This window comes from Macrobrachium nipponense, chromosome 16 (genome assembly GCF_015104395.2).
Source record: "Macrobrachium nipponense isolate FS-2020 chromosome 16, ASM1510439v2, whole genome shotgun sequence".
NCBI lineage: Eukaryota > Metazoa > Arthropoda > Malacostraca > Decapoda > Palaemonidae > Macrobrachium > Macrobrachium nipponense.
Genome location: NC_087209.1, coordinates 56,505,922 through 56,530,769, shown reverse-complemented (window position 1 = coordinate 56,530,769; position 24,848 = coordinate 56,505,922). Strand labels below are relative to the sequence as shown.

At 39.7% G+C, this 24,848-nt stretch overlaps 1 protein-coding gene and 1 long non-coding RNA gene across 2 annotated transcripts; one reads left to right on the top strand and one right to left on the bottom strand.

The window, feature by feature from the left end:
- The first annotated feature begins 1,512 nt into the window (after positions 1–1,512).
- On the top strand, positions 1,513–16,350 carry LOC135195708 (protein N-lysine methyltransferase METTL21D-like). Its single transcript, XM_064222110.1, has 4 exons — positions 1,513–1,778; positions 5,085–5,172; positions 13,142–13,331; positions 16,024–16,350. Exons 1-4 carry the CDS (start codon positions 1,643–1,645, stop codon positions 16,243–16,245), a joined length of 636 nt encoding a protein of 211 aa, XP_064078180.1. The 5' UTR covers positions 1,513–1,642; the 3' UTR covers positions 16,246–16,350.
- Positions 13,054–22,920, bottom strand: LOC135195709 (uncharacterized). The gene is made up of 2 exons (XR_010310221.1): positions 22,758–22,920; positions 13,054–16,122 (listed from the first exon to the last, which is right to left on the bottom strand). It is a non-coding gene; the product is annotated as an uncharacterized LOC135195709 (long non-coding RNA).
- Positions 22,921–24,848: the final 1,928 nt, after the last annotated feature.

Here is a 24,848-nt window from a genome sequence, read left to right as displayed (position 1 = left end):
TTTTCAAGGTTTACTGTGAGGAGGCTCTCCTATAGCTGTCCTAATTCGGTCCTAACAGGCACTTTCGTGAAGAAAAGTTTCCAGTAATGGACAAAAGGAAATCTATAAAGAGCATTTTGAGACAGGAACATTCAGATGAAGTGCTGGATTGTTCCAAAATAAGTATAAAAAGTGTCTTCGTATCTGAACCACTATATGTACGAGAGAATAAAGCCCCCTATAATAGTATATGGACGCTAGACCTACCTATATCTAATCCAACTGGGATTCCATAGAATCCTAGTGTGCCGCGAGATATTCTGATAAATAGATTAATCGTAAACAAATGCATATATTTTTTGAGCCAGGAGAATCTCCTTTCAGTTGAAGACGAAATTCGTGTTCGTTTATCTAATGTTTGACGATGGGGTAGGTTTGCATGTACCAAAGTTTTGTGTTAGAAAATTAATTTCGTCATCTAGATTGGCTTAAAAATAACATTGCTATGACTCATATATTATTTTATAAGAATGAAACCTAAAGATGACTCAAATCAAATATGCAATTAGATTTCTGTTATTTTTTATGCGTTATTAAAACAAGGAAGCAAAGCTGAGTTAAAGTCTATCTTGCATCACTTATCAGAAAAGCATAATTGACTTATAGAATTTTGAATTTCTATTTTTGAATTACAAATTAGTACCACAAAAACTCATCAAGTCTATTGCACTTTTTTGGCTTAGTAATTCTCACAATTTTTGGCGCCGTCTATCCCGTTCCTGTTCAGTTATGTGAAGTTACAACATAGCAAGAAAAATACTGGAATGATTAATACAGAAGTAAATAGATTCTATTTACTTCTGTAGTTAATTAGTTAATTGATTCTCCTGTTTATTATTATTATTTATAAATTTACTGAATTCTACTCCAAAGAACTATTACGCTTAGAAAGTATATATTAATGTATTCATTATCTGTAAATTTGCTGAAGTAAATAGATTCTATTTACTTCTGTAGTTAATAAGTTAATTGATTCTCCTATTTATTATTATTATTTATAAATTTACTGAATTCTACCCCAATAAAGAACTATTACGTTTAGAAAGTATTTATTAATGTATTTATTATCTATAAATTTGCTGAATTTTACTCCAGAAAAGTATTACGTTTAGAAATTGCCTAGTTAACCCCCTTCCCCAGAAGCGCCTTCATTACCCACGGGGGTAATTATCCCCAGTTTTACAACCACTGTCTTTAGGTTAATTGAATTTTACGGACAGGATATTTTGGTGGCAAAAGTCCAACTTCTTCAACGCAACCGGAAAGAAGAAGAAGATGATGATGAATCCGGAGCGTAAACAAACAATTTTATAACCGGATTATATAATAATAATTCTAGATATAATGAATAATAAAATACAATAAGTATCATATTATCAAAATAATACAATAATAATATATTTTTTAAATTTTCAAATAATTAACAATACCTAAAGAAAAGGAGTAAATAATATAAAATATAACACCAGATCCCAATACGAATCTAAAGCCCAACCCTTGCTACAGTTTGACAGTTGACTTCCCCAGGCAATTTACTTGTAATGCCGTCATTCATACGCACAACGTCGTCATTATAGCAGCCAGGACGTAATTTTTGTGAATAATGTTTGTCCGGGAGGTGGAATTCGAGGACATTAACAAGACCCTCAGCATCTATCAGGAAAATGAGGGAGACGTTGGATGCGTCGTGTGGGACGCGGCCCTTGTCGCTGCCAAGTACCTGGAGAGGCATCGGGAAAGTTAGTAGGCTATTACTACCTAGCTATATTCATTCTCTCTATTAACTTATTGAACTGCGTTAATGGCGTCCGTGCCATTTTTTCCCCAGCTGTTTTATTCCAGGAGACTCCAGGGGCTACGGTAATTAGGCTAGAGGTAAAACTGAAGCCTACCACCGTAGGTACGTATAGGGGGAAACACCTCAGTGGATCTGTCGTCATCGGGTGGATCAGCCTTATTCACTCGATATTTAATTGGTGAAACAAGAATACAATTACATCTTTAAGCATACCATTCAAAAGATTGAAGTTTCGTCAACATACCTAATATTTTCAAATTGATAATCATGAATATGTAACAAATTTATGCAATTCATGACCTCATACTGCTGTTTAACTATATATTTAAATAATTATCTAGTGCACGCTTCTTCTTTTTTCTACTGAAAAAGTGTCAGTTTCCTTGGGTCCCTCATGGGCGTCGTCATTGTTGACGATTGTTGTGAGGAAAGTGGCCCAGTGTCTATGGGTACAAGTGGTATGCAGATTTCGCACAAGGAATGGAAAGTTTACTGACACAAGCAACTCCTCAAACATCGAGATGGCGTCAATCTTTTACATTTTTGGTGTTATAAGTAAACATTTCGAAAGCGTCATGGAGGTATGTTTGCACTGCGCATGGCTAGACTTTCATTAACCTCACTTACTTCGAAAGGATAGTAGAGGTCTCAAGCTGTTGCTCTCACCACCGATGACTTGTGACTGGTGCCCATCTCTGGTGTCAGGCGTGTTAAAGTACTTTTTCGGAGGGTGGATCCACACGCGGTGAAAACTGGATTAGCTAGTTCAGTCAGTTGTTTCCCCTAGTATTACTATATTAATTTTCTTTATTAACTTATTAATTTGCGTTAATGGTGTCAGTGCCTATTTTTCCCAGGTGCTTTATTTCAGGGGACTCCAGGGGTTATGGTAATTATTCTAGTGGTAAAACTGAAGCCTACCACAGCGGGTAAATAATGTACCTAAAGGAGGGCTGCATGAAGGTATTGAGTATTAGCCTTCCATCATTTCTAGACTGGAGGATTTAGTAAATGGGGTAAATCCAGCTAATAACTCCCCGGCGGGTATTTCTTTGGAATTTGTTTTTTCCTCTAGCATTATGTTTGCTTATTAAGAATTTACCATCATTGTAGGGGGGTTGACTGTAATTAAACCCCCTGGGGTAAGTAATAAACATGGCAAAATACATTTGACGGCCCAATCCCTTATGGCTGTCATATTTGCGGGAAAGTTCCTTGCACTCTGCGGAGTTATTACCTAGAATTACCTATATTTGGGTTTTTTATTAAGAATTTATCGTTATTTTTTGGGGGTCGAATGTAATTAATCCCCAGAGGCTAGTATTTAACATGGCAAAATACATTTGACATCCCAATCCCTAGTGGCTGTCGTATTTGCGGGAGCGTTCCTTGCAGTCCGTGTGGAGTTATTGCCTAGAATTACCGTAAATGGTGTATAAAAGTTTATCTAGAGAACAGTTGCTGTTTGGGTATTTCTTTGGAAATTGCAGTTTCCTATAGTATTTTGGTTGCTTATTAACAATTTAATGTCACTTTTTACCTGTATGGTTCAAAGCAGAGCTTCCGCCATGTTCAGTTCCAGGATCTCGCAGATTAAAGTAAAAACATAAAGCAAAGACTAACTTTGTGGTTATTGTAAATTTTTCAAATTAGCTCACATGTACTGTATTACAGGCCTATGTATAACCTATATGTACCCTTTTCTAGGTATATTGCATGATAAACGATTCCTTCATGCAGCCTTGTTCCCACTTGGCTGGTCGGTGACCGTAATATTTGCAGTCTTTTTTATTATTTTTGCTCATGTTTTTGTTTATTTTTATGTGTTTTGTTTGTGTTTACAATATTTACAATCTTTTGTCTATGTTCCGACATTTATCCTCAAGGCTGTTGGCTACTAAACACAGCACCCATTTTACACCTATTAACGTAAGTTGATAGTAATCAAACCAGAGGTTGGCCACACGTAGGCTAGCCTTCAGTTATACCCGGCTAGATTCTTGACATAAAGTAGCATACTGTAGTTACCTGGTAGGCTATTGGCTCAATTGTGCAACCCTAGATTGACTCTAACAACCTTTCATGTATGCTTTCTTTTTTATGTGGCATCAGCATTTTTTCCCAGCAATCAGGAGTCTGTGGAGAGTCTATGGTAGTTAGATTTTGGAAACACTGCATTTTACTACTTACTGATACTATAGGCTATGCTGGGTGATTATCACTACAGTAGACTACCAATTTGGTGTAGGTGTAGACTGACTCTGTAGCAGTCTGTAATGTTTGCTTCTTTAGGGTAGTTTGCAGAACATGGGGAGCAGACTTTTACACTACAATGTTTAGTGTTACTGGGGAAGGGGGCATCCAGGGGAAGTGAAGCCCCTCTAGCCAGGTCAGGGCAGGGTGCCCCATATCAGATTAGGAAAGTAAAGTGGTTAGGTGAGAACTCGTCATGCTATGAAAGGTTATGTTATTTTTTGTATGTGAAAATTGTCTGTTTTTCTCAAGTGGCCTCCTTCTTTATATTTTAGGTATTATTTTACCTTAAATCGTTATCGCATTTTGGACTTGAATATATAATTCTCATGTTTTAATGTGTGCTTTGAACATGGTTAATATTCGTTTCATTAGCAAATGAGTACTTTTAGGAAAAGGGGACCCCACCCTCATATGTGCACTACAATTTTGGAGACCACATCCACTGTATACAAAGTATAAATAAAAAAATATTTTGATTTCTATAAGTTTTTATTGAACCGGTAATTGAAATATCAGTAATCTATTCTTGTAACATTTTTTCTTTACTGCCATTAACTTTCGGTTATTTAGTTATTTTCAAGTACATGTTTGCTTTCTTAATAATTTCTATCACTACTATTTGCCTCCATATTGCAAACATGTTAAGCATTGAAATGTTGTATCCTTGACCTCTATCCTTTTGTTTTAATATTGAATTGCTATAATTGTTTTGAAAGCTTTGGACAAGCATAGATTTTCTTATTTGCTAATTTTGTTTTAATTAATTTTGTGTAATTTTTTTTTACAGTACTAGCAAATTTATCTTATTCTATTGTTGGTATTTGTGAAAGTAGGCTTGTGTCAACTGTGAATTAAGGAATAACCATGTAGCATATAAAGATATATAACTTCTGTATATAGTTGTGTACTGTGTTGCTGTCACGATTAGTACATAAACAATACTTGATTGTGTTATGGTGTTTAATGTGCTAAAACTACTAAAACTTTTCAGAGCCAGAGAAAAATGTAGTGGCCGGTTGCAGCGTTGTGGAACTTGGTGCTGGAACTGGATTCCTTGGATTAGCTGCAGCTCTTTTAGGGTAATTTACTTTTTAGAAAATATGTTTACTTTTGATCTTATGCTATAATTTTAAGTACTGTATAGTAGTTTGTATTGTGGCCTGTTGCCGTCTGGATAGGTCTTCGTAAAATGAATTTCTGATATGTCCTTATTTTTAATATGAGTATAAATTCATAAGAAAGCTTGCAGTTTACAAAGTCACAATTGCAAATGGGATATTCAGTACCAAAATTGTGTTATTCTCAAGATTTTGGGGTTTTAAGTTTAATTTGCTTCAGCAAACTGAGATCCAATGCTTATAACTATGTTTCAGATATTTCATATCCTACATTAGCTGTACTTTTCTCATGCATTGCAGTATGTTAGGTTGCTTTTGTATTGATGGATCCAAGTTCATTTATATCATTGTTTCGGAGGCAGAGAAACCCTTAACTAGAAGCTTTTCATTTTACTGTCGTGGTGCATGATGCAACATAAACAGGGATGATTATCAATGAGGTAATTTAATGTTAATGATAAAAGATGTTCAATTAGTTATTAGTGTTTGTTATACTACTTCACTTATATTTACTGGTAGATCTGTAAAGTTAATAAATGTACCTGGATCCAATCCCCTAGGAAAGCAAATTTAATTTGTGTACCAAAAACCAGGACATGTAATTAAAGCATTTTTGTACATGAACTTCCCTGCCAGATATATACTTAGCTATAGTCTCCGACGTTCCGACAGAATTTCAAATCTCGCGGCACACGCGACAGGTAGGTCAGGTGGTCTACCTTACCTGCCGCTGGGTGGCGGGCGTATGAACCAATCTATCTCTCCAGCCAGATTTTTTTCTGTCGCTGAAGCGATAACAACTGTTGTCGTTTCATTCCGATATATTCTTCATTTCTCGCTTGCCTGGAGAGTGATTTGGGACATTTTGTGACCGTATTCGCTCTATGTTGGCTTGGCATCGCTGATTGTGGACCGTTATTGACTTTGCGCTGGATTTTCCTGTAGAATGTCTGATTTTGATTCTGTTTCCAAAACTCCGGTTTTGTTTAGAGTATGTTTGACCGATGGATGTAAGGTGAGGTTACCGAAAGCTGCGGTTGACCCTCACACTTCTGTGTAAATGTGGGGGAATGAATGTTCGTTTAGTAACCCGTGTCAAGAGTGTGAGGTTTTGAACGAAGTTGAATATAAGGCTCTTTCTTCTTATATTAGGAACTTGAAAGGGATAGGGTACGTAAAGCTTCTTCAAGGAGTTCGAGCAGGTCGAGAATGCATTTTTTGTGAGAATGAAACTAAACATTAATGTAGTTTTAGTTTTCGAACCTTCTCCCAGGTCTCAGCTCCTGCTCCCAGCACCGAAGCCGTAGATTTCGTCTTCGGAGGCGGCGGCCTCAAAAGCTTCCTTGTGTTCTAAGGAAGACAAGGAATCTTCGTACTGATCAAGGTAAGAGTGTCAGTGATGATAAGTGCAGTGTACCCAGTGATGTGGAGGGGTGCGTCTGACCGGTCTGCCTTAGTGCCCTCCAGGCCTAGACCTCTTCCAGACTCCAGTTCCAGTGGAGGAGGAAAGTCGAAACCGCAGGAGGGCTAGGGAGAGCCCCCACCGGTCAGGCGTCCCCTCGGCAGATCCTGAAGTTCGCTCCCAGGCTGCCTTGGATCGTAAGAAGAAGAATATTCTTCGTCAGTGTTTTTCGTCATCCTCTTCTCCTTCGCCGAAGCGTGGTTGGAGCTCTAAGGAGGCGCCAATCACGCCCGTTGAAGAGGGCTGCGGAGGCTCCCTTCAGTACGTTAGCGTCCAGCCCAGAAGACTTTTCTGATGTAGCTTCCTTGCAAGCAAAGAAGCCTAGGAGATCCGGTGATCGCCCTCCCCTCCCTTTCCCCGCTTCCTCGCGCTGAGCTTGCTTCGGAAGAAGATCCTGGGGACTCTCCTTCTCGAGTGCTAGCGGGCCTACAAGCTCAGATCACAGCCTTGGCGGACTGGCAATCGCTCGGATCGCGTAGAAGGAAGGATTTGTCTCTCCCTATCAAGAGATCGAGGCAGCGTTTCGTCGGAAGAGCGCTCTCCTTGTAATCGGCGATCTCCTTCTTTTGAGGATACTTCTACACATCGTAACATTTCACGAGAGGAACACCACTCCCGCTCGGAGGTGTCGAGACGCATTCGACGGATAGGCGCTCCTTGGACTATGAAGATATTTCCCCCAATCGGATTCCTGCCTCGGGTAGACGCTCAGGCCCCTTCTGTTTCTCCTTCTTCTAGAGTTCGTGCAAGAAGAGAGAGTCGCTCAGGTCATAGAAGACTATTTTCGTCGTCTCCGTCTCATCTTTCTTCTCCTCGTCTTCTCAGAGAACCTAGGGAATGCCCTTCTGAAAGTAGGCGCACTTCTCCTTCCGACTACTGTAGTCGGGCGTCGGATAACGTGACTGGTAGGCGCTCATCGCATGGAGTTCGCTCCTCCCCTGTAAGACATCAAGAGTCTAGTAGGAGCCCTGCTCCTGGTAAGCGTCATTCTTTTCTTTAGTAGCTGTTCTCCTGGAGAAAGACACCTTGATCCTCGTTTGCTTCGTTCTCCTAGTAGGCGCTCTTCGTTCTCGAGACTCCCTACTCCTGATCGGTCTCCTCTTGCTAGAAGTCAAGAACGCCTCAAGCGCCTGCTTCTGTTAGGCGCTCGGAGCCTTACAGACGTTCTCCCCGCCCTTGGTAAGGACCAAGATCTCGCCGAACGCCCTGTTCCGTTTAAGCGCTCGGAGTGTAGCAGCCGCTCTCCGCTTCGTAGGCATCAAGAGCCTCTCAAGCGCCCTGCTTCTGAAAGGCGCCCTATTTTTAGCAACGTTTTCGCCGCTTGGTAGGCGCCAGGATTCCACTAAGCGCCCTGGGACAGATAGGCGCTCGGCGCCTAGTAGCCGCTCTCCTCACGATCTTAGCAGGCGCTCTCCCTCTCGTAGTTTCCCTAGGGATAGACGTGGTCTTTCTAGAGAAAGGAGTCCTTCCTCTTTTGCTGTTAAGAGTTTGTCTGCCACTTAGGAAGGAATGAGAGTTTAGACAAGAATTTTCGGATAAGCGTCCGTCTTTTACAACTCGTCGTTCTCCTGTACGCCTCTCTACTTTGGAATCTTCTCCTCATTCAAGACGTTTGTCTCCTTCATCTCACTGTACCCCAGCTAGGAAATCATCTAAGGATTCTCATAAGGATCCTCATCCTCGTTCTCCTCTTCAAGAAGACCAGGAAGCCTCTGAGGAAGAAACTAATACATCGGCAGCAGTTTCTTCGTACAAGAAGCTCACAGAGCTTCTCCTTCAGGAGTTCGGAGAGTCTTTGAGCCCTACTGCTCCTCCTTCTCCACACTCGTTGTTCTCCACAGCGAAAGCAACGAAAGGATCTTCGTGTGTGAGAATGAAACCGACTCTTTCTATGAAGAAAGCGCTCAAGAGTTTCGGTTCATGGATGCGTACTAAGAAGAAGCGGGGAAAACTATGTTGCCTTCCCTCCATCGAAGCTTTCACGGACGGACAGGATTTTGGTATGAGACAGGAGAACCCTTGGGACTGGGCCTTCCGTCTTCAGCTGACGCAGATTTTTTCGGCACTAGTGGACGCCACTAGAAGATCAGCTTTGAATTCGGCCAAAACTACGTGGGCAATGAATGAAATAGATCACATTCTAAAAGGCATTTTTAGAGTCTTGGAAGTTTTCAACTTTCTCGATTGGTCCCCCTCGGAGTCCTAGCCAAGAAAACTCAAGGACCGGACACGTTTTCTCGGAGGATTTGAATTGTGTCTTATCCTGTATGGATAAATCGGTGAGGGATGGGGCCAGCGAAATAGCTTCACTGTTTGGAGCAGGGGTCTTGAAGAAAGATCAGTATTTTGCTCATTTTTAACAAAGTCCTGTCTCACATGCTCAGAGATCGTCTTTGCTTTTTTGCCCTCTCTCTACGCAGCTGTTTCCTAAACACCTGTTCAAGACATTTCGAAGGCTCTCTCTGCCAAAGCTACGCAGGACCTTCTAGCGCAGTCGGCAAGGAAGCCGCGCCCTACCTTCAGACTAAGACGAAGAAAAAGCTAAGCCGACCTCTCAGGAACCCTTTCGAGGGGCTTCTACCTCTAGATCCTCTTCGTTCAGAGGTCGGAAACCAAATAGAAGAGGGAGGACTTTTACGAAGTCAATCAAACCTCCCAAGTAAGACTCAAGTCCTTCAGACAACTGTAGGCGCCAGGCTTTTACAGTTTGCAGAAGTCTGGGCCCAGAAAGACGCAGATGCCTGGACCCTGTCAATTTTGAGGGAAGGGCTATCTAATCCCGTTCTCTTCGTGAGGCCTCCCTGACGAATACCCCGAGGGAGTTGACGGCCAGATACAGGACCCCATCATGAATCAAGCCCTCCGACTAGCGTAGATCAGATGCTGAAAAGGAGCGATCGAACTAGTGGCAGATCATCTTTCGGCAGGCTTTTACAACCGCCTGTTCCTAGTTCCGAAATCCTCAGGGGGATGGAGACCGGTGTTGGATGTAAGCGCCCTGAACTTCTTCGTCGAAAAGAAGAAGTTCACGATGGAGACCACTGCCTCGGTGTTAGCAGCACTCCGTCCAGGGGACTGGATGTGTCCTTGACTTACAGGACGCTTACTTCCACGTACCAATCCATCCTTCCTCGAGGAAGTTTCTAAGATTCATGATGGGGGGAAGAATCTTCCAATTCAGGGCCCTGTGTTTTGGCCTCTCCACGGCCCCCCAAGTCTTTACGGCCATCATGAGGAATGTGGCACAATGGCTTCACCTAGAAGGGGTGAGGATTTCACTCTATCTCGACGATTGGCTTATAAGGGCCAATTCCAGAGATCGTTGTCTGAAGGACTTGAAGAAAACCCTGGATTTGACTTATTCTTAGGACTTCTGGTCAATCTGCAGAAGTCAAGTCTGATTCCCGCTCAAGAGTGCGTTTATCTGGGGATCCAGATGAACTCTCTGAGTTTCGGGCTTTTCCGTCACAGGAGAGGATAGCCCTCCCGGGGACTCGAAAAGTAACAACCTTCTTAGGAAAGAAGTATGCACAGTGAGGGAGTGGATGAGTCTGCTGGGGACGCTCTCCTCACTGGAGCAATTTGTTTCCCTAGGAAGGTTGCACCTGAGACCGTTCCAATTCTTTCTTCATCGGAAATTGGGAGTCGTCCTTCTCAGGATTTGAAGTTCTCCCTGTCAATTTCTCTTCAAATCAAGAAGGAGTTAGCATGGTGGGCGGATCCCGACAAGTTCTCACAGGGACTGCCGCTTCAATCCCAGAACCCCAGCCTGGTGTTGTTCTCCGATGCGTCGGAAACAGGTTGGGGGGGGCGACTCTGGGAACCAAGGAGGTGTCAGGAACCTGGGTGGGGGACCAGTCTTCCTGGCACATCAACAGGAAAGAACTAATAGCCGTGTGGCTTGCTCTGAAGGAGTTCGAGTCAGATGTGACAGGAGCAGTTGTGCAAATAAACTCGGACAACACCACGGCTCTGGCATACATCAGGAAACAGGGGGGGACGCATTCCTTCTCTCCTGTACGAAACAGCAAGAGATCTTCTTCTGTGGACAGAAGAAAGGGGGATAAAACTCCTCACCAGATTCGTACAGGGAGAAAGGAATGTAAGGGCAGATCTCCTCAGCAGGAAAGATCAGGTTCTTCCCACAGAGTGGACTCTGCACCAAGATGTTTGCCAGAGCCGTTTGGAAGTTGTGGGCAGGCCTCTCTTAGAACCTGTTTTGCAACTTCAAAGAACAAAAGACTGGATCTGTATTGCTCGCCCATCTCGGATCCAGGAGCAATAGGGATAGACGCTCTCCTACTCGATTGGAAAGGACTCGATGTATACGCGTTTCCCCCCTTCAAGATTCTGGGGTTGACTTTACAAAAAAGTTCGCAGAGTCAGATTCCGCGAGGATGACTTTGATAGCTCCCTTTTGGCCAGCACAAGATTGGTTCACAGAGTGCTGGAATGGCTAGTGGATTTTCCAAGATCGCTTCCTCTAAGGAGCGATCTATCAGACAGCCCCACTTCGACAGGTACCACAAAAAACCTCCCCGCTCTCAGTCTGACTGGCTTCAGACTGTCCAGAAACTGGTCAGAGCGAAAGGCTTTTCGTCAGCAGCTGCTAAGGCAATCGCTAGAGCGAGAGGTCTTCCACCTTACGAGTGTACCAGTCGAAGTGGGATGTCTTCAGAAGATGGTGCAAGAGGAATAACGTTTCCTCTTCCAGTACCTCTGTGAATCAAATTGCAGACTTCTTTTTATTCTTAAGACAAGAATGTGGCTTAGCGTTTCGACGATTAAAGGCTATGTAGTATGTTGGCGAATGTCTTCAGGCACACGGGGCCTCAACTTATCGGAAGATAAGGACCTACAGGACCTTATTAGGTCTTTTGATACAACGAAAATGCAGTCTCCTAAGACACCTAGCTGGAATTTGGATGTAAGTCCTTCAATTCCTTGGGTCCTCTAGGTTTGAACCCCTAATTCAGCCTCATTCAGAGACCTTACCAGAAGACTCTGTTTTTGATGGCTCTAGCTTCCGCCAGAAGTGAGTGAGCTTCAGGCGATTGATGGTAATGGGGTTTTAAGGAGGACTCTCTCATTTGCTCTTTCCTTCCTGGTTTTCTTGCAAAGAATGAGAACCCATCAAGTCCATGGCCCAAGAACTTCGAGATTTCGTGGGCTATCTTCTTTGGTAGGAGAAGAACCGAGAGAACTCTTTGCCCAGTGGATAATGGTGAAATACTACCTTAGAAGAAAAGAGCAACTGAAAGCCAACCGAGAGGTCCTGTGGTGTTCAGTAAAAGAGCCTACTCGTCGCCATTGTCGAGAACGCATTGTCCTTCTTCTTGAGAAGCCTCATCAAAGAAGCACACGGATCCTGCAGAGAAGAAAACATCTTAGGCTTCTTAAAGTGAAAGCACACGAAGTAAGAGCCATAGCAACTTCTCTTGCTTTCAACAAGAATATGTCCGTGCGAAATCTGATGGAGACAACATTCTGGAGATGTCAGTCAGTGTTCGCGAACCACTACTTACGTGATGTGAGAATCACTTACGAAAAATGCTTCGCCTTGGGCCCGTACGTATCTGCGGATTCAGTGGCTGGGGCAGGGAGCTGGAACTCATCCTGTTTAGTAGTATAAATTTTTCCCCCTTGTATTTGTTGTTGTTGGTTGCCTTAAAGAGGATGCATGAAGGCATCTCTTTAGGTCGTAATACTATCTTTAGTAGTTTGGTTAGGTGGTCTGATGAGTGTGGCTCCTTGCAGTAGTAGTGGTTAGGACCTGTTAAGATAGGGACGAACTCCCTTTAACAGGATCCGACTTGGATTCTACCACACAAAGGGATCACATATCCAGTGGTAGATCCGAGAGTCTTTCAGCATCAGGTCACGTCCTAGCTGTAGCTCTCCAGGCAACGCAGACTCAGAGACAATATCAATGAAGTCTTCTGCCTGAACAGGTAAGAACCAAGGTTATTTATATCCTACAACATCAGTTGTTTCTTATCTCTCCTTATTACTTTAGCTGTCTCTTACCCTCCACCAAGGGTGCCAATCAGCTAAGTATATATCTGGCAGGGAAGTTCATGTACAAAAATGATATTGTTAAACTACAATAAAGTTTTGTACATACTTACCTGGCAGATATATACGTCTAATGGCCCACCCAGCCTCCCCTCAGGAGACAGGTGAAAGAAAAAAATCTGGCTGGAGAGATAGATTGGTTCATACGCCCGCCACCCAGCGGCGGGTAAGGTAGACCACCTGACCTACCTGTCGCGTGTGCCGCGAGATTTGAAATTCTGTCGGAACGTCGGAGACTATAGCTAAGTATATATCTGCCAGGTAAGTATGTACAAAACTTTATTGTAGTTTAACAATATCATATTTAAGATTGCTGTATATATATTTTAGGGAATACAGTATTGTTTGAACAGTTATTATGTAGAATTGATTTTTATTGTTTTTTTTTTCTAGGGCTTCACAGGTAACCATTACTGATCTTCCAGAATTTGTCCACTTGATGGAGAAAAATATCAAGGAGAATCGCCACATAATACAAGACCAGGTGAAAGCTAAGGTTTTGGAATGGGGCAACAAAGAACACATGGATGCCATCGATAAACCCAAAGTCATTCTCGTTGCAGATTGTATTTACTATGAACAGGTAAGAACACTCACCAAGTTTTCATTGATGTATTTTTGTAGAATTTTTGTATGACTCGTAACTAGTGTCATTATTAATGAAATTTTCAGGTTTACTTTAAAGAATAATTATCAGAAATGATTGTGTCTATTAAGTATTTACAAACCTCTGATTTAACAGAAGTCTTCATTGCCATTTGTGGTGGGTTTCAGACCAAAACTGCTTTTGATTGAGGTTATTGCGGAGTGGCATCATTTAGCACGACAATGAAAATGCCTATCCTTTAGCACAAACTGATTCCAATCTCGGCATGTTTGGTTCTTAAGATGGATACACCAGTCATCTTACTATACTTGTTGCATTTCCTTTGTCTGTTTCATGTCTCCTCATACTGTAAGTTTTTTTTTTTTTATGGGATATCAATAACTTTGCACTTTCTTGTTGTCTGGGTTGACTAAAAGAAATTACCAATACTGTACATCGTTTAAACTTATTTTACTTATTGTATACTTATTGTATAAGTTCAAACTTATTTTACTTTCTTGTTTTCTGGGTTGATTAAAAGAAATTACCTATACTACTGTACAATGTTCAGACTTATTTTACTTGCATACTTCCCTAGCATTGTGCTGTGGTATCCAACAAAAAAGTTGAGTTAGCTAAAGGGAGTCATGAGTGATAGGTGATTATTACTCAACATAGAGTATCCTCTTACTCATAATTACATACACAGCATCAGCATAGTTTGGCTGATGTGTGCTGTGCAAAAGACATGAAATCTGATCTTTTTTACCCTTTCTTTTTTATGTTTATCCACATGATAAAGTTATATAGTGGTTAATGTGCAAAGTCAGTGGTATATATGCTTAAAGTGTTGGCTACCAATCCTCATTGCCCTTTATGCTAAATAAGACAGTAAAATATAAAGAGGTACGGTTTTAAATACTATTTGGAAGGAGTGCTGCCTTCTTCAGAATGTTATTGCATACTCCATTCAGGGAGCATGTTATATAATGTAAAAATATTTGAGTCGGGTTAGTTTTTATTCTGGGTAACCAATGAAAGAATATGGCATATTCTTGAGCATTCCCACACTTCCGTGGCTCAGTTGGTTGGGGAAGGAGTAAAAGAGAATTTTGTGTATGGGTTTGTTTGATTTCATCCCGTGTCAGACGAATCATGGACAGAGCCTTCTGTTCTGTATCATATGGTTCTTGTGTCTCCCAGGAGTTAGGTAACTGTTTTAAGACTCATGTTCTGTTTTCTTTTGGGTTGTGTTTCTGAAGGAGCTAGGGCTTCCCTTTTTTGTTGTAGCTAAAGAGGACAACAGTCATGGCGGCGTAACAAGGGTCACTTACTGCGGATGTGAATCCTGAAAGACACACAGGACTGACTGAGAAGAGATAGTGGGTGGGACTGCTTGGTGTATCAAGTAGCACAGGCAGTCCCTGGTTATCAGCGGATGCGGACTTGGTTAGTGGGGCTAATGTAATTTCAATGCTCCAAAGATGTAAAGACCACAAGAAATGAATGGTTGGTAGCAGGACACCTTGATATAATGAAGATAATGAGACTGAATACCACATGAAAGACAAGCTGAAAGCTTTGACAGCTACAGAAACATTAAAAAGAACCTAAGCATTGTCTGCAGTAAAATGCATAAGGTACGCTGTAGGTGTTACTCTCCTATGAAATCCAGTTGTTGGGTAGTTCCAGATGGTCATTCTCAATTTGCTTTACAGCATGTTGAACTTCACCAAATTTGAACGTTTGGTATAGCTGCTGATACATTTAAGGAGACGCTGAATAAATGAACTGCACCATTATCAGATATCACAGAGTTCCAGTAAAATCCTTGATATGTGAACATGAGCTGATGAAGCTACAAATGAACATATACTTCACTTAGCAACCAGTTACTATGTCTAAACCAGAGCGTGGCAAGGGATGAGAGAGATAAGTTTATGTGTTTCAGCTCTCAGAACTTTTCAAGTTAAAATTACCCTTTTCCATTGGATGAGTCATGAAGACCTCAGGAGATCAGGAGAGGTAGTATGACTTATTGGTGACTAGATGCACTTTGGAGTCTGCAGTTTTTTTTTTTACATGTTATCGTTATTTTGTGTTACTAGCCAGGACAGACATTTGAAGACAGCCAAGAAACCTGGAGGTGTTTGGGTATTCAGCGATAGGTACCAGTTTCAAGATTCCAGTGGCTGTGATCAAGTCAGACAGAAACTGTGTTGACGATACCCTTTAGAATAAAGCAGCCATTATGATCATGTTAGGAACCACCCTCAAGATTCATATGCCAGTGATCAACCAGACATTAATCGTGTTGATGGTACCCTCTAGAATAAAGTAGGGATTATGAGAACTAATGAGCTTTTCATATTTGTCGATATTTTGAGTCTCCACTTTATACCAAGCTATAGCAACTAATTTTCTTGCTATTCTCTTTGTGCAACCTTCTCAATCTTGTTTATTGGTAATATAACAAGAAATTTTCCACATGTACTTCTAAACTTCGGTCTCCTTATTACGCTGGGAAAACTATGTGACAGTAAGCATAAATGTTGCAGTGAAGATGTTATGGATCCTGTATTTATATCATCATCATTTTGTTAAGGTTTCTTTGATGGACTTTACAAATATTTATTATAATCATGCATTATAATATTTAAGTTTTGGTAATCGTCTACTCTAATTTCAGTCGCTGGAACCCCTCATTTCAACGCTGAGGAGTATATCCGGCTCTCACACGACCATCCTGCTGAGTTATGAGGAACGGACCTCGGGAAACAAACTGCACCTGCAGAAAAAGTTTTTCGAATTAATGGACCAATTTTTCACAAAAACAAAAATACCTATCGAAGACCATCACGAAGTTTATAGCAGTGATGAAATTCATCTGTATAAATTTTGCCTGAAATAATGGTTGCATTCTTTAGGCTTGAACTACCTCTTTTAATTGTTTACTTTTTTATGGTTGTTATCTTGCGTCTGCGGAGCATCTTCCGAATAAAACTATTTTATTGTAGTTGTGTTTGATTGCCAGAGGCATGGAATTAGTTAGAATATGAGGCCCATAATTACAGCCTTCTAAGAATCATGCATAGAATGGTAAAGTAAACACATTAATGGGAGCTTTATTATCTACAGTAGGACACAATGAAGCCGGAAGAGCCAATGAAGAATGGGTTTAAAATTCTAAATATACCTAAAATTATGCAGCAGTTTATGCTTCATTGCAAGATTATAGGTTTCACTTTGTGTGATACCGCATTAGGTCGAGAAGAATTTTGGTGAACTGAGCAAAGCTCATTCAGAGGATTTTAAGTTCATTTAGGTGGTACGTAATGGTGTGAATACCCTTGCCCTGCAAGACCTTCATGTGTGTCAGATGGCTATCACTTATATCCTGATTTTGATGGCGAAAAACAGGTGATAAAATTATTGTCAAAAGTAGTCGTCAGATTCAGCTCCAACTTCTTTGTCTTTGGCTTTGCCCATTTTTATGTGGAGTTGCTGTTTCCTGTCAGCCTTTTCCACAGCAATTCTTAGTCATAATTAGGCCACACTGTTCATATGAGAAATCAAGTCTTCTGACTACATTAAGTTTTACACGAGGAGGAAAGAGGGACAAAAAGATAAGCCACAGTTCACAGTGTGTTCTGGTTTGAAGGCTGAAAGGTCACCATCCTTGAGTTCTAGGATTGATTTATTCTAGTGCAGGATCAAGTGTTTTAACTCTTGAAATTTTGTGGGGGTTAGTTCCATCATTGTACTTCAAACAGTGTATCGTACACATTACTTAGGGTGAGGCCACACCAGACGCGGTGAGTGTGGAGGTTGGAGGGAAGAGGTTCCCTCGGCAGTTTGAATCATTGGGTATCTTATGCGGGTGGCCACACAAGACTAGCGGGACGGCTCAACCCTCTGCAGTTGCCGCCAGGCGATGTAACATGTTTTAAAATACTGCGGCGGTTCCCAGCGTCTTCTCCGAAAACAACCCCATTTTCTATATGATTATGGGCAATGTTACTTGAAAGGTTACTTCCTTTTATTGATTATATTGATAACAATGTTGTAAAGTTAGTTCCCTTATTCAAGAACTTTCATTTGTAACCTAGAAATTGTTTAAAGCATATCATCATTGTTCAGTAACTGATTGTAACATAGAAACTTTTATGTATTAAGCAACTATATTTATTATCTATTCAGTAACAATATCGAGTAAATTATGCCATATCTGTAATGCATACTTACATTAGCAGTTATTTCAACACCTCTCGTGTGTACTTTCAGACTGTGTTCACTGTTGTTCCCAATAGTGAAGCAAATAGACCGAGTTCTTGTATGGTCTAAATGCTTTCCATGGGGATGAGTTCATTACTGAATTTAAAGTGAATATTTTGAAAGGACCACAATACATAAATAGACCTCTAACTTGACATGGTCACTAACATACAGATGAACAGACAATCAGTTACCAAAGTGCCGCCTGTTCAGTCTGTCATGTCTGGCGGTAGTGGCTACTAAGAATCAATTAATTGAGGAGGTGTTTCGGAGGAGAGCTTTGTGGGATCCCCGTGATCCACTCCATAAAATTTCATTTTTTTTAAAGAAATGGAAGAAGTAGAATAGAACGTATTATGCAGTCAGCCACTCAAATAAGCCTTGTCCAGCTGCATAGACTTGATAACTATACGAATTCTCAGTGCAGCAGCATCACTGATTTATGAAATATTCGTGGTAATTTGTACTTTCTTCATTAATGTTAACAGTGAATGTACAAGCATAACTGATTTTTCCTTGTGTTACTTTCTTTTATGTAAAGTTTACCATTGTACTACTTTCTTTAAATACCAGTAAATCGTTTTATTTCAACATAATGCAGCCAATTATTAATTTAGTTTTATATTATTTGCAATTAATTCTGGTTCCTTTGTTTTTCTAAGTCTCTTTAAGGAAGTAACCCTATATGCTGTTAGTTCTGCAATAATAAAAAGTTAAAATCCACATTTACTTTTCACTTCCCTTAAAGTAATAAGTGTAAGGGAAGTAAAAAGAAAATATGGATTTTAATCTTTTATTATCGCAAAATTTACTGCCAATAAGGTTACTACTTCCTGAAAGATACTTCGGGAGAGATGGGTTGTTGTTTGTTTTGTGAGACTGACTTCTACTACTGCAAGCAAAGATTCAAAAGACCGTTCTGTCATAAGTAGTCTATCGTCAAGTTTAACACAGGTTTTCTATTAAAGGTAATTTCCTATCCAAACGTGACAATGACTTATTTGCAAAGATGTAGTACGAGCATATTTTTGACCGCTGAGAGTGACGCGTGGGAGGGAGGGTGGCGTTTCTGGTGTGGCCATGTGTCGTTTTGACGCTGCTCTCCCACCCAAGTGGTGCCTGCACCTCAACGCCTCCCGCTTCTGGTGTGGCCTTACCCTTAGGGTTCCCTGCAACATCCCTTCAGCCTCAGCTGCAATCCTCTCATTCGTTTTACTCTACCACCATTCATATTCTCTTTCTCCCATTTTGCTTTCCACCCTTCTCTAACAATTGCCATAAAGTGCAACCATGGGATTTTCCTCCTGTTACACCTTCAAAACCCTTCTTCTCTCAATTTCCCTATCAGCGCTGACTGATCTTATAGGTCCCAGTACTTAGCCTTAGGCCTACGTATATTACATTCCATTTAATGGTCTTTTATTCTGAGCAATATTTTTGTTGGTGGTTCTTTAATGCTGCTCCTCAACCCTAAGATTTTATGTGATATCTTAAAGTCATTATTTTCCAACTTAGTTTCAGATCTTCGAGTTAGTTTGACTGATTATTTAATTGATTCAGATAAATTTAATTGTTGTTGCTAAGTGTACCATTGTTAGGAGGCATTGATATCTTGTACAGTATAAGAAGGTTGTTTCCAAACAACTAGCCATGGTTGCCACACCGGTCTAAGAATCAAGTTGGTTTTTTCCATTCTAAGTTGCATAGAAAAAGGATGAGACATCATTATAGATGTTTTCAAATGATTTTGCCTTTTCATGTCGTGGATCTCCATCCATACAGAATCTGACTGTATCCAATGCCCTAAATTGGAGATGTAACTTAATGGTTCATGTGATCTTTCTGTAACATAGCTTCCAAGCACTGGAAGGGGAGCACTTCTTCATTCGGTGGAAGCTGGTTGAAGAGTAGCCTGGTGACTCTTGTGTGAGAGTACTCCATGAGGAGATCCTAACCCCTAGAGAAGCAGTCAAGGTTCTGTCCATTTACTGTCTTGGTAGCCCAAAAGGCTGCACAATGTACTCAATATGGGTAACTCAACGACATACCATAAAGGGAGCATTAATATGATTGAGAGAGAGATGGCTGTTTGAATGCAGTTTGCTTCTTTAGGACTATTTCATGGACAAAGAAAGATTGTAAGAAGCATCCAAGATATATCAGAGAATAGGTATTAGGTTTTTTCTTTTTTTGAGGGATTTTTTAGAAATATTAAAATGCCAAATTGTCCCATTGCATGTGAGAACAACGCTTTTACAAGGAAAGTGAAAGCATTGCTTAATAAGGAAATAACAGAATGAATATGAAAACTGAGGGGAAGGTTAACCTTAGACTATATAAAGCAAATTAAATAAATTAGAAATGAGACCAAAGTAGTAGTAATAGTTATGGGTCGAGGCAATGCCTTTGCAACGGCGCCTCTTAATCTTGAGTTTTTTGTTTATTTGTTGAGCTCTTTCCTTTTTTTCTCTCTTTTTTTTCCACATTAAGTAAATGGTTTCTTTTCTTATTTCGTTGTTACCTGTAAATAGAAATTTTCCAACTATGTCACTTTCCTTCTCTTCATAGGGTTGCTGTAGCCTTATTGCTTTAACACGTTCTTCTCTATAAGTACAACAATATAAGAGGAAATGAAATATGCCTTCTACTGTATTATGGCAAAAAGGACAACAGGTGTTCTCATTCTGGTGCCTTTTTGCTATATTTAAATTAAGAGAGTTGGTTCTGGCTTTGAAGAGAAGTATTGAACCAGTAGAATTATCATAAATTTCTTCATCTTTTATTTCTCTTTTCCACATTTTATATATATTCACAGTCACTTTATTTTCCAAGTCTTCTTTCCACCTCGCTGTGTCCCAGATTCTGGCTTTGTCCTTTATTTCTGTTTTGGACATTCCTTCAAATTTTCTTAAATTGATTTCAACTTCATGCATGTACTTTTCCACTGTTTTCCACCATTTTCTTTCCTTTTCTTGCATATCTGTAATTATTTTCTTCAGTATCTCTTTCCGTCCATTTAAAGTATTATTTACATGGCTTATCTTCCCACTCATAATTCTGCTTTTCATGGAAGATGCTCCTATCTCCCCCCTTAATGTGGCTACTACTGTACTTCTACATGCTCCTAATATTTTCCTATATACCCCATTCTCTATTCTTTGTAATTTTTCTATTTCTGTGTCTGTTAGATTAACCACATTGGTTCCAGATAAGACTGATGGTAGAGCTATATTTTTCCAGAATGTTTTACCTATTAGAACTTTGTTGCAGCTTTTTTCTATCACGGAATAGGTTAGGTTGGCTAACTTCTGTGCTTTATCCAATGTTTCCTTTTTCTGTAGCTTAAACAGATTTCTAGAATCATTTATCTTTATTCCTAAATATGTTTTGTTCTATCTCACTTTTATATTCTCTATCTCTTCTGGTTTATCCTTCATATTGAAAATAATGATGCTGCTTTTCTCTTTATTTATTTCTAGCCCACATTTATTTCCTATATCTATTAAAATCTTTATATTTATTCTTGCATCTTCTATATTACTTGCTAAAACTAACCCATTGTCAGCAAAGAAAAGTGTCTCTATCTTTACTAATTCATTTTTAAATCCTGTCCCTTCCTCCTCCATTTTCTTAATGATTAAATACGTCATCAGTTTGAAAAGTGAAGTAGAATCTGTGCAACCTTGCCTAATTCCACTAGTAATTCCCATTTCCTGTTCAACTCCCTCCCCTAGGTCTATTAGTGTGCTATCCCCTTCATATATATTAGCTACTGCTTCTATGATTTTTGGATGTATTTTGAACTGTTTCATGACTTCGATCATAGCTTCTCGTTTTACTGAGTCAAAGACTTTACTGTAATCAATAGCTATTACTATTAATGGTTTTCTATTCCTGTAGCTCTCTTCTACACAATATTGTAGTGTAAGGATATTTCCTTCAATCCTGCTCCCTCCTGTGAATCCTGCTTGGCATTCGTGATCTTGTTCATTCAGTCTGTGGTGTGCTTTTATTTTGTCTTTTATCAGCATCATGAATACTTTGTATGATATATTTAATAAAGCTATAGGCCTTAAATCCTTAGCCCTTGGTTTCCTTTTCTTTTCTATCATTTTCGTTCTCGATTTCTTCAGAGATTCAGGCTTTTCTTTGATTTCTAGCTCTTTGTTGTAACATCTAACTAATACTTCTATACAGGTTTTGCTCTTCATTAATGCTTTGTAAAGCTCTGGTTTGATTCCATCTGGGCCTGCAGCTTTTTTAGCTTTGAGCTTACTTAGACAAGCTATGACTTTTTCCTTGGTTATCAGAGGTTCCTGCATAGGAATTATCTTCCTTTTGCATTCCATCAATAGGTCCATGTGTTCTCTTAGTACTTTTGGGAATCTATAGTCTCCAATTCTTATGATATCATCTACTTCTGCCAATTCATTTTCATATTCCATCCTTTTCTCTTCATTCCAGATTTCCTTTATTTTATTTTCGTGTTTGCTGTAAATGGTTCTCCAATAATTCACTAATTCATCCTTTGTTTCAGCCTCATTTAGCTTGCTTCCCTGTTCATTATATAAGTGTATAGTTTCTGTTTTGCTCTTTGTTTATTTCTTAACTTACCAATATTTTCCCAGAGCTCTTTGTTTTTGTTTCTTCTTATTTCTTCTGTTATTTTCTTTTCATAAATTGTTATCTCTTCTCTTATTAATAGCTGCACTTCTTTTTTCTTTTGCATATATTTCTTCTCTAGATTTTCCTTTGCGACGTTATCTCTCTCATTCCTTTTCTTCCTATTCAGCTCCTTCCTTTCCTTGATACCTTTTCTTATTTCTTCACTGAACCAGGGATGCTCTTCTACTTTCTCCTCTACTAGCATCTTTCTCCTATATGTTCTCACTAGCTTGTCTTCTGCTACTTCTTTTATTGATAAGTCCAGAGTTTTGGTCATACCTAGTATATCAGTCAGTCTAGCAATACCCACTAACCTTAAACTTATGACTCAGTTTTCAGAGAAAAGCAGTTAGGTCATTCTTTTTCAGATGTTAGGTAATGCAGAGCAAGTAATAAACACAATGGTTTATTGCCCAAATTAACGGACATGACTTGAGTAATGCATGAAAAAATAAAAGGATTTCCGGTCAAGGATGTACATACCTGAATGTCATCCTGTGTTTACTTCATCGTGGGTAAATCCGATTCTTTTATGAATAAATGAGTGTTTTTTAAAAGGAAGAGTAATTTCATTCATACAATGGACACGATTTCGTAATGCGTAACCAAATCTAGTCACTTCTGATAAGTATTTTGTAGGATTATGATTGAGAGATCGCTAGTAGTAGTACATAGGTGGGATATAGCGTTGAAACGGCTCCCTTGCTTGCTCCATTGCTTATTTACTCGTGTTTAAGTTTATTAGATCTGTAATTCTTATATTTTCTTATATGAATTCCTGCCTATTTTCAATTTATTTCTGATAGATCTCCTTGGTAGAAGGATGTTAGCAATCAATTCCTCTATGCTTTCTTGTTATACTAGTAGTAATTCTAAGAAGGATTTCTCTATGTAACGGCTCATGGAATTTATCATTAGCAGTAGGTAAGAACCTTCTGTAACATCCTAGACATGAAGGCTATGAATACAACCCCCCCCCCCACTCTTTTATAGTAATAGCAGCAACGCATAGACTTTGTAACGGCTCTTAGCCATAACCCCCCTCCCCATCTTGACTAAACACCCGCACACACTAGCTCAAGGTCACAAAATTATAATTGCTCTCTCACTTGCCTATAGTATAAGAGTGCTATGACTCTTAGTTAACCCAGCACCTATGTTTCCCCTGCGGGATTTATTCTGAACTGAAGGGACCCGAGAAATTACGTCAACCATTTACGAAACTCGGGATTCAAGTTCAAACATTACTTTGGTAGGGAAGCACGAGCAATGAGTGGACACGACTGAGCTATTTTTTTTTTTTAATTAAGAGTTAAACGGTGGAACTAAATCACAAACTGACTTTCTTCTTTTTTTTTTTTTTTTAGATTGAATGAAAAATAAATCACGAATTTTCTCAGTACGCGAATAAATACGACTACTAATGAGAAGTGATTGCGTGGTTGTCATCAGAAAATTATAGTCCCGCGGATCCTGGAAGTTTGCTAAACGTATAAGAGAGAGATGTGAGAGACGCGAGAAGAGAGAGAGAGCGAGACGAAGATGAGAGAGGAGAGAGAGAGACGAGACGAGAAGAGAGAGAGAGAGAGAGAGAGAGAGAGAGAGGCTTCTATTATGTATCATATTCGAGACGATAGGATATACTGAAATTGTATTCTGAAATGTTAAGTTTTCAGTGCAACTCGTACTAGGGTGAATAAATGGGTCTCTATAATAGTATACTATGACGAATTATATACTTATTTCGATACCATGTACATTTAAATGAGACTACAGGATACCTACAAGAGACTATATTAATGTTTCATATTCCCTGATTAATGTATTTACTAAGTGAGTCAGATGGAAGTGTAATTCGAAAATCTAAAAGCGCCCCTGCCTATTGTATGGATGTATTATGAATATATCGTCATATAGCCGGAAGACAGGAATTCCATTGGATGAACCCAATATGTATGTGTGGAGGTGTCTCGCCTGTTCGAAGATACGTATACCGATTTTTTTTAGTCATTCAGCGGCCATATAGACTATACGACTGGCATATAGTAGTACTATAGGGCTACCTTTTTTATAGTCCTATATATATATTCATATATATATATATATATATATATAGATATATATAATATATATATATATATAAAAGGCAAGCAGGCATGGAATTAATTTGTAAAGGAGAGATATTGTGCTCACTTCCCCGTTCTGACATAAGACCTCCAGATAGTACTACCTTTTTTTTTTCTTTTTGTCATTCAGCGGGCATACAGTACCATAGGTCTAGAGTTTTAATTAGGATAAATCTTCAAAGCAAAAGAAAATACAAAACGTTAACATGCAAGCTTGGATTTGATATATTTAAGATAATATTTAACAAGTTTTTGGGGAATTGTATTTCCGGTCACGCGATAAACATCCCTGGAAGACTTGAGACTATGCAGTTGGGGTGTTCCAGTGGGCGGAAGAATACCGGAAATCGCCCTGATGTTCCAAGGTTATGCTCGTTAGATGTCCGCGATAAGAAAGTAGTTCTCGGGTTGCTTACGAATCTCTCTCTCTCTCTCTCTCTCTCTCTCT

What these genes read in the sequence shown, in the direction of transcription:
- LOC135195708 (XM_064222110.1), top strand. Translation starts at nt 1,643, where the DNA reads ATGTTTGTCCGGGAGGTGGAATTCGAGGACATTAACAAGACCCTCAGC. An exon ending in TTAGCTGCAGCTCTTTTAGG is followed by an intron (nt 5,173 to 13,141) that starts GTAATTTACTTT and finishes TTTTTTTTCTAG; the next exon opens with GGCTTCACAGGTAACCATTA. An exon ending in ATTGTATTTACTATGAACAG is followed by an intron (nt 13,332 to 16,023) that starts GTAAGAACACTC and finishes CTCTAATTTCAG; the next exon opens with TCGCTGGAACCCCTCATTTC.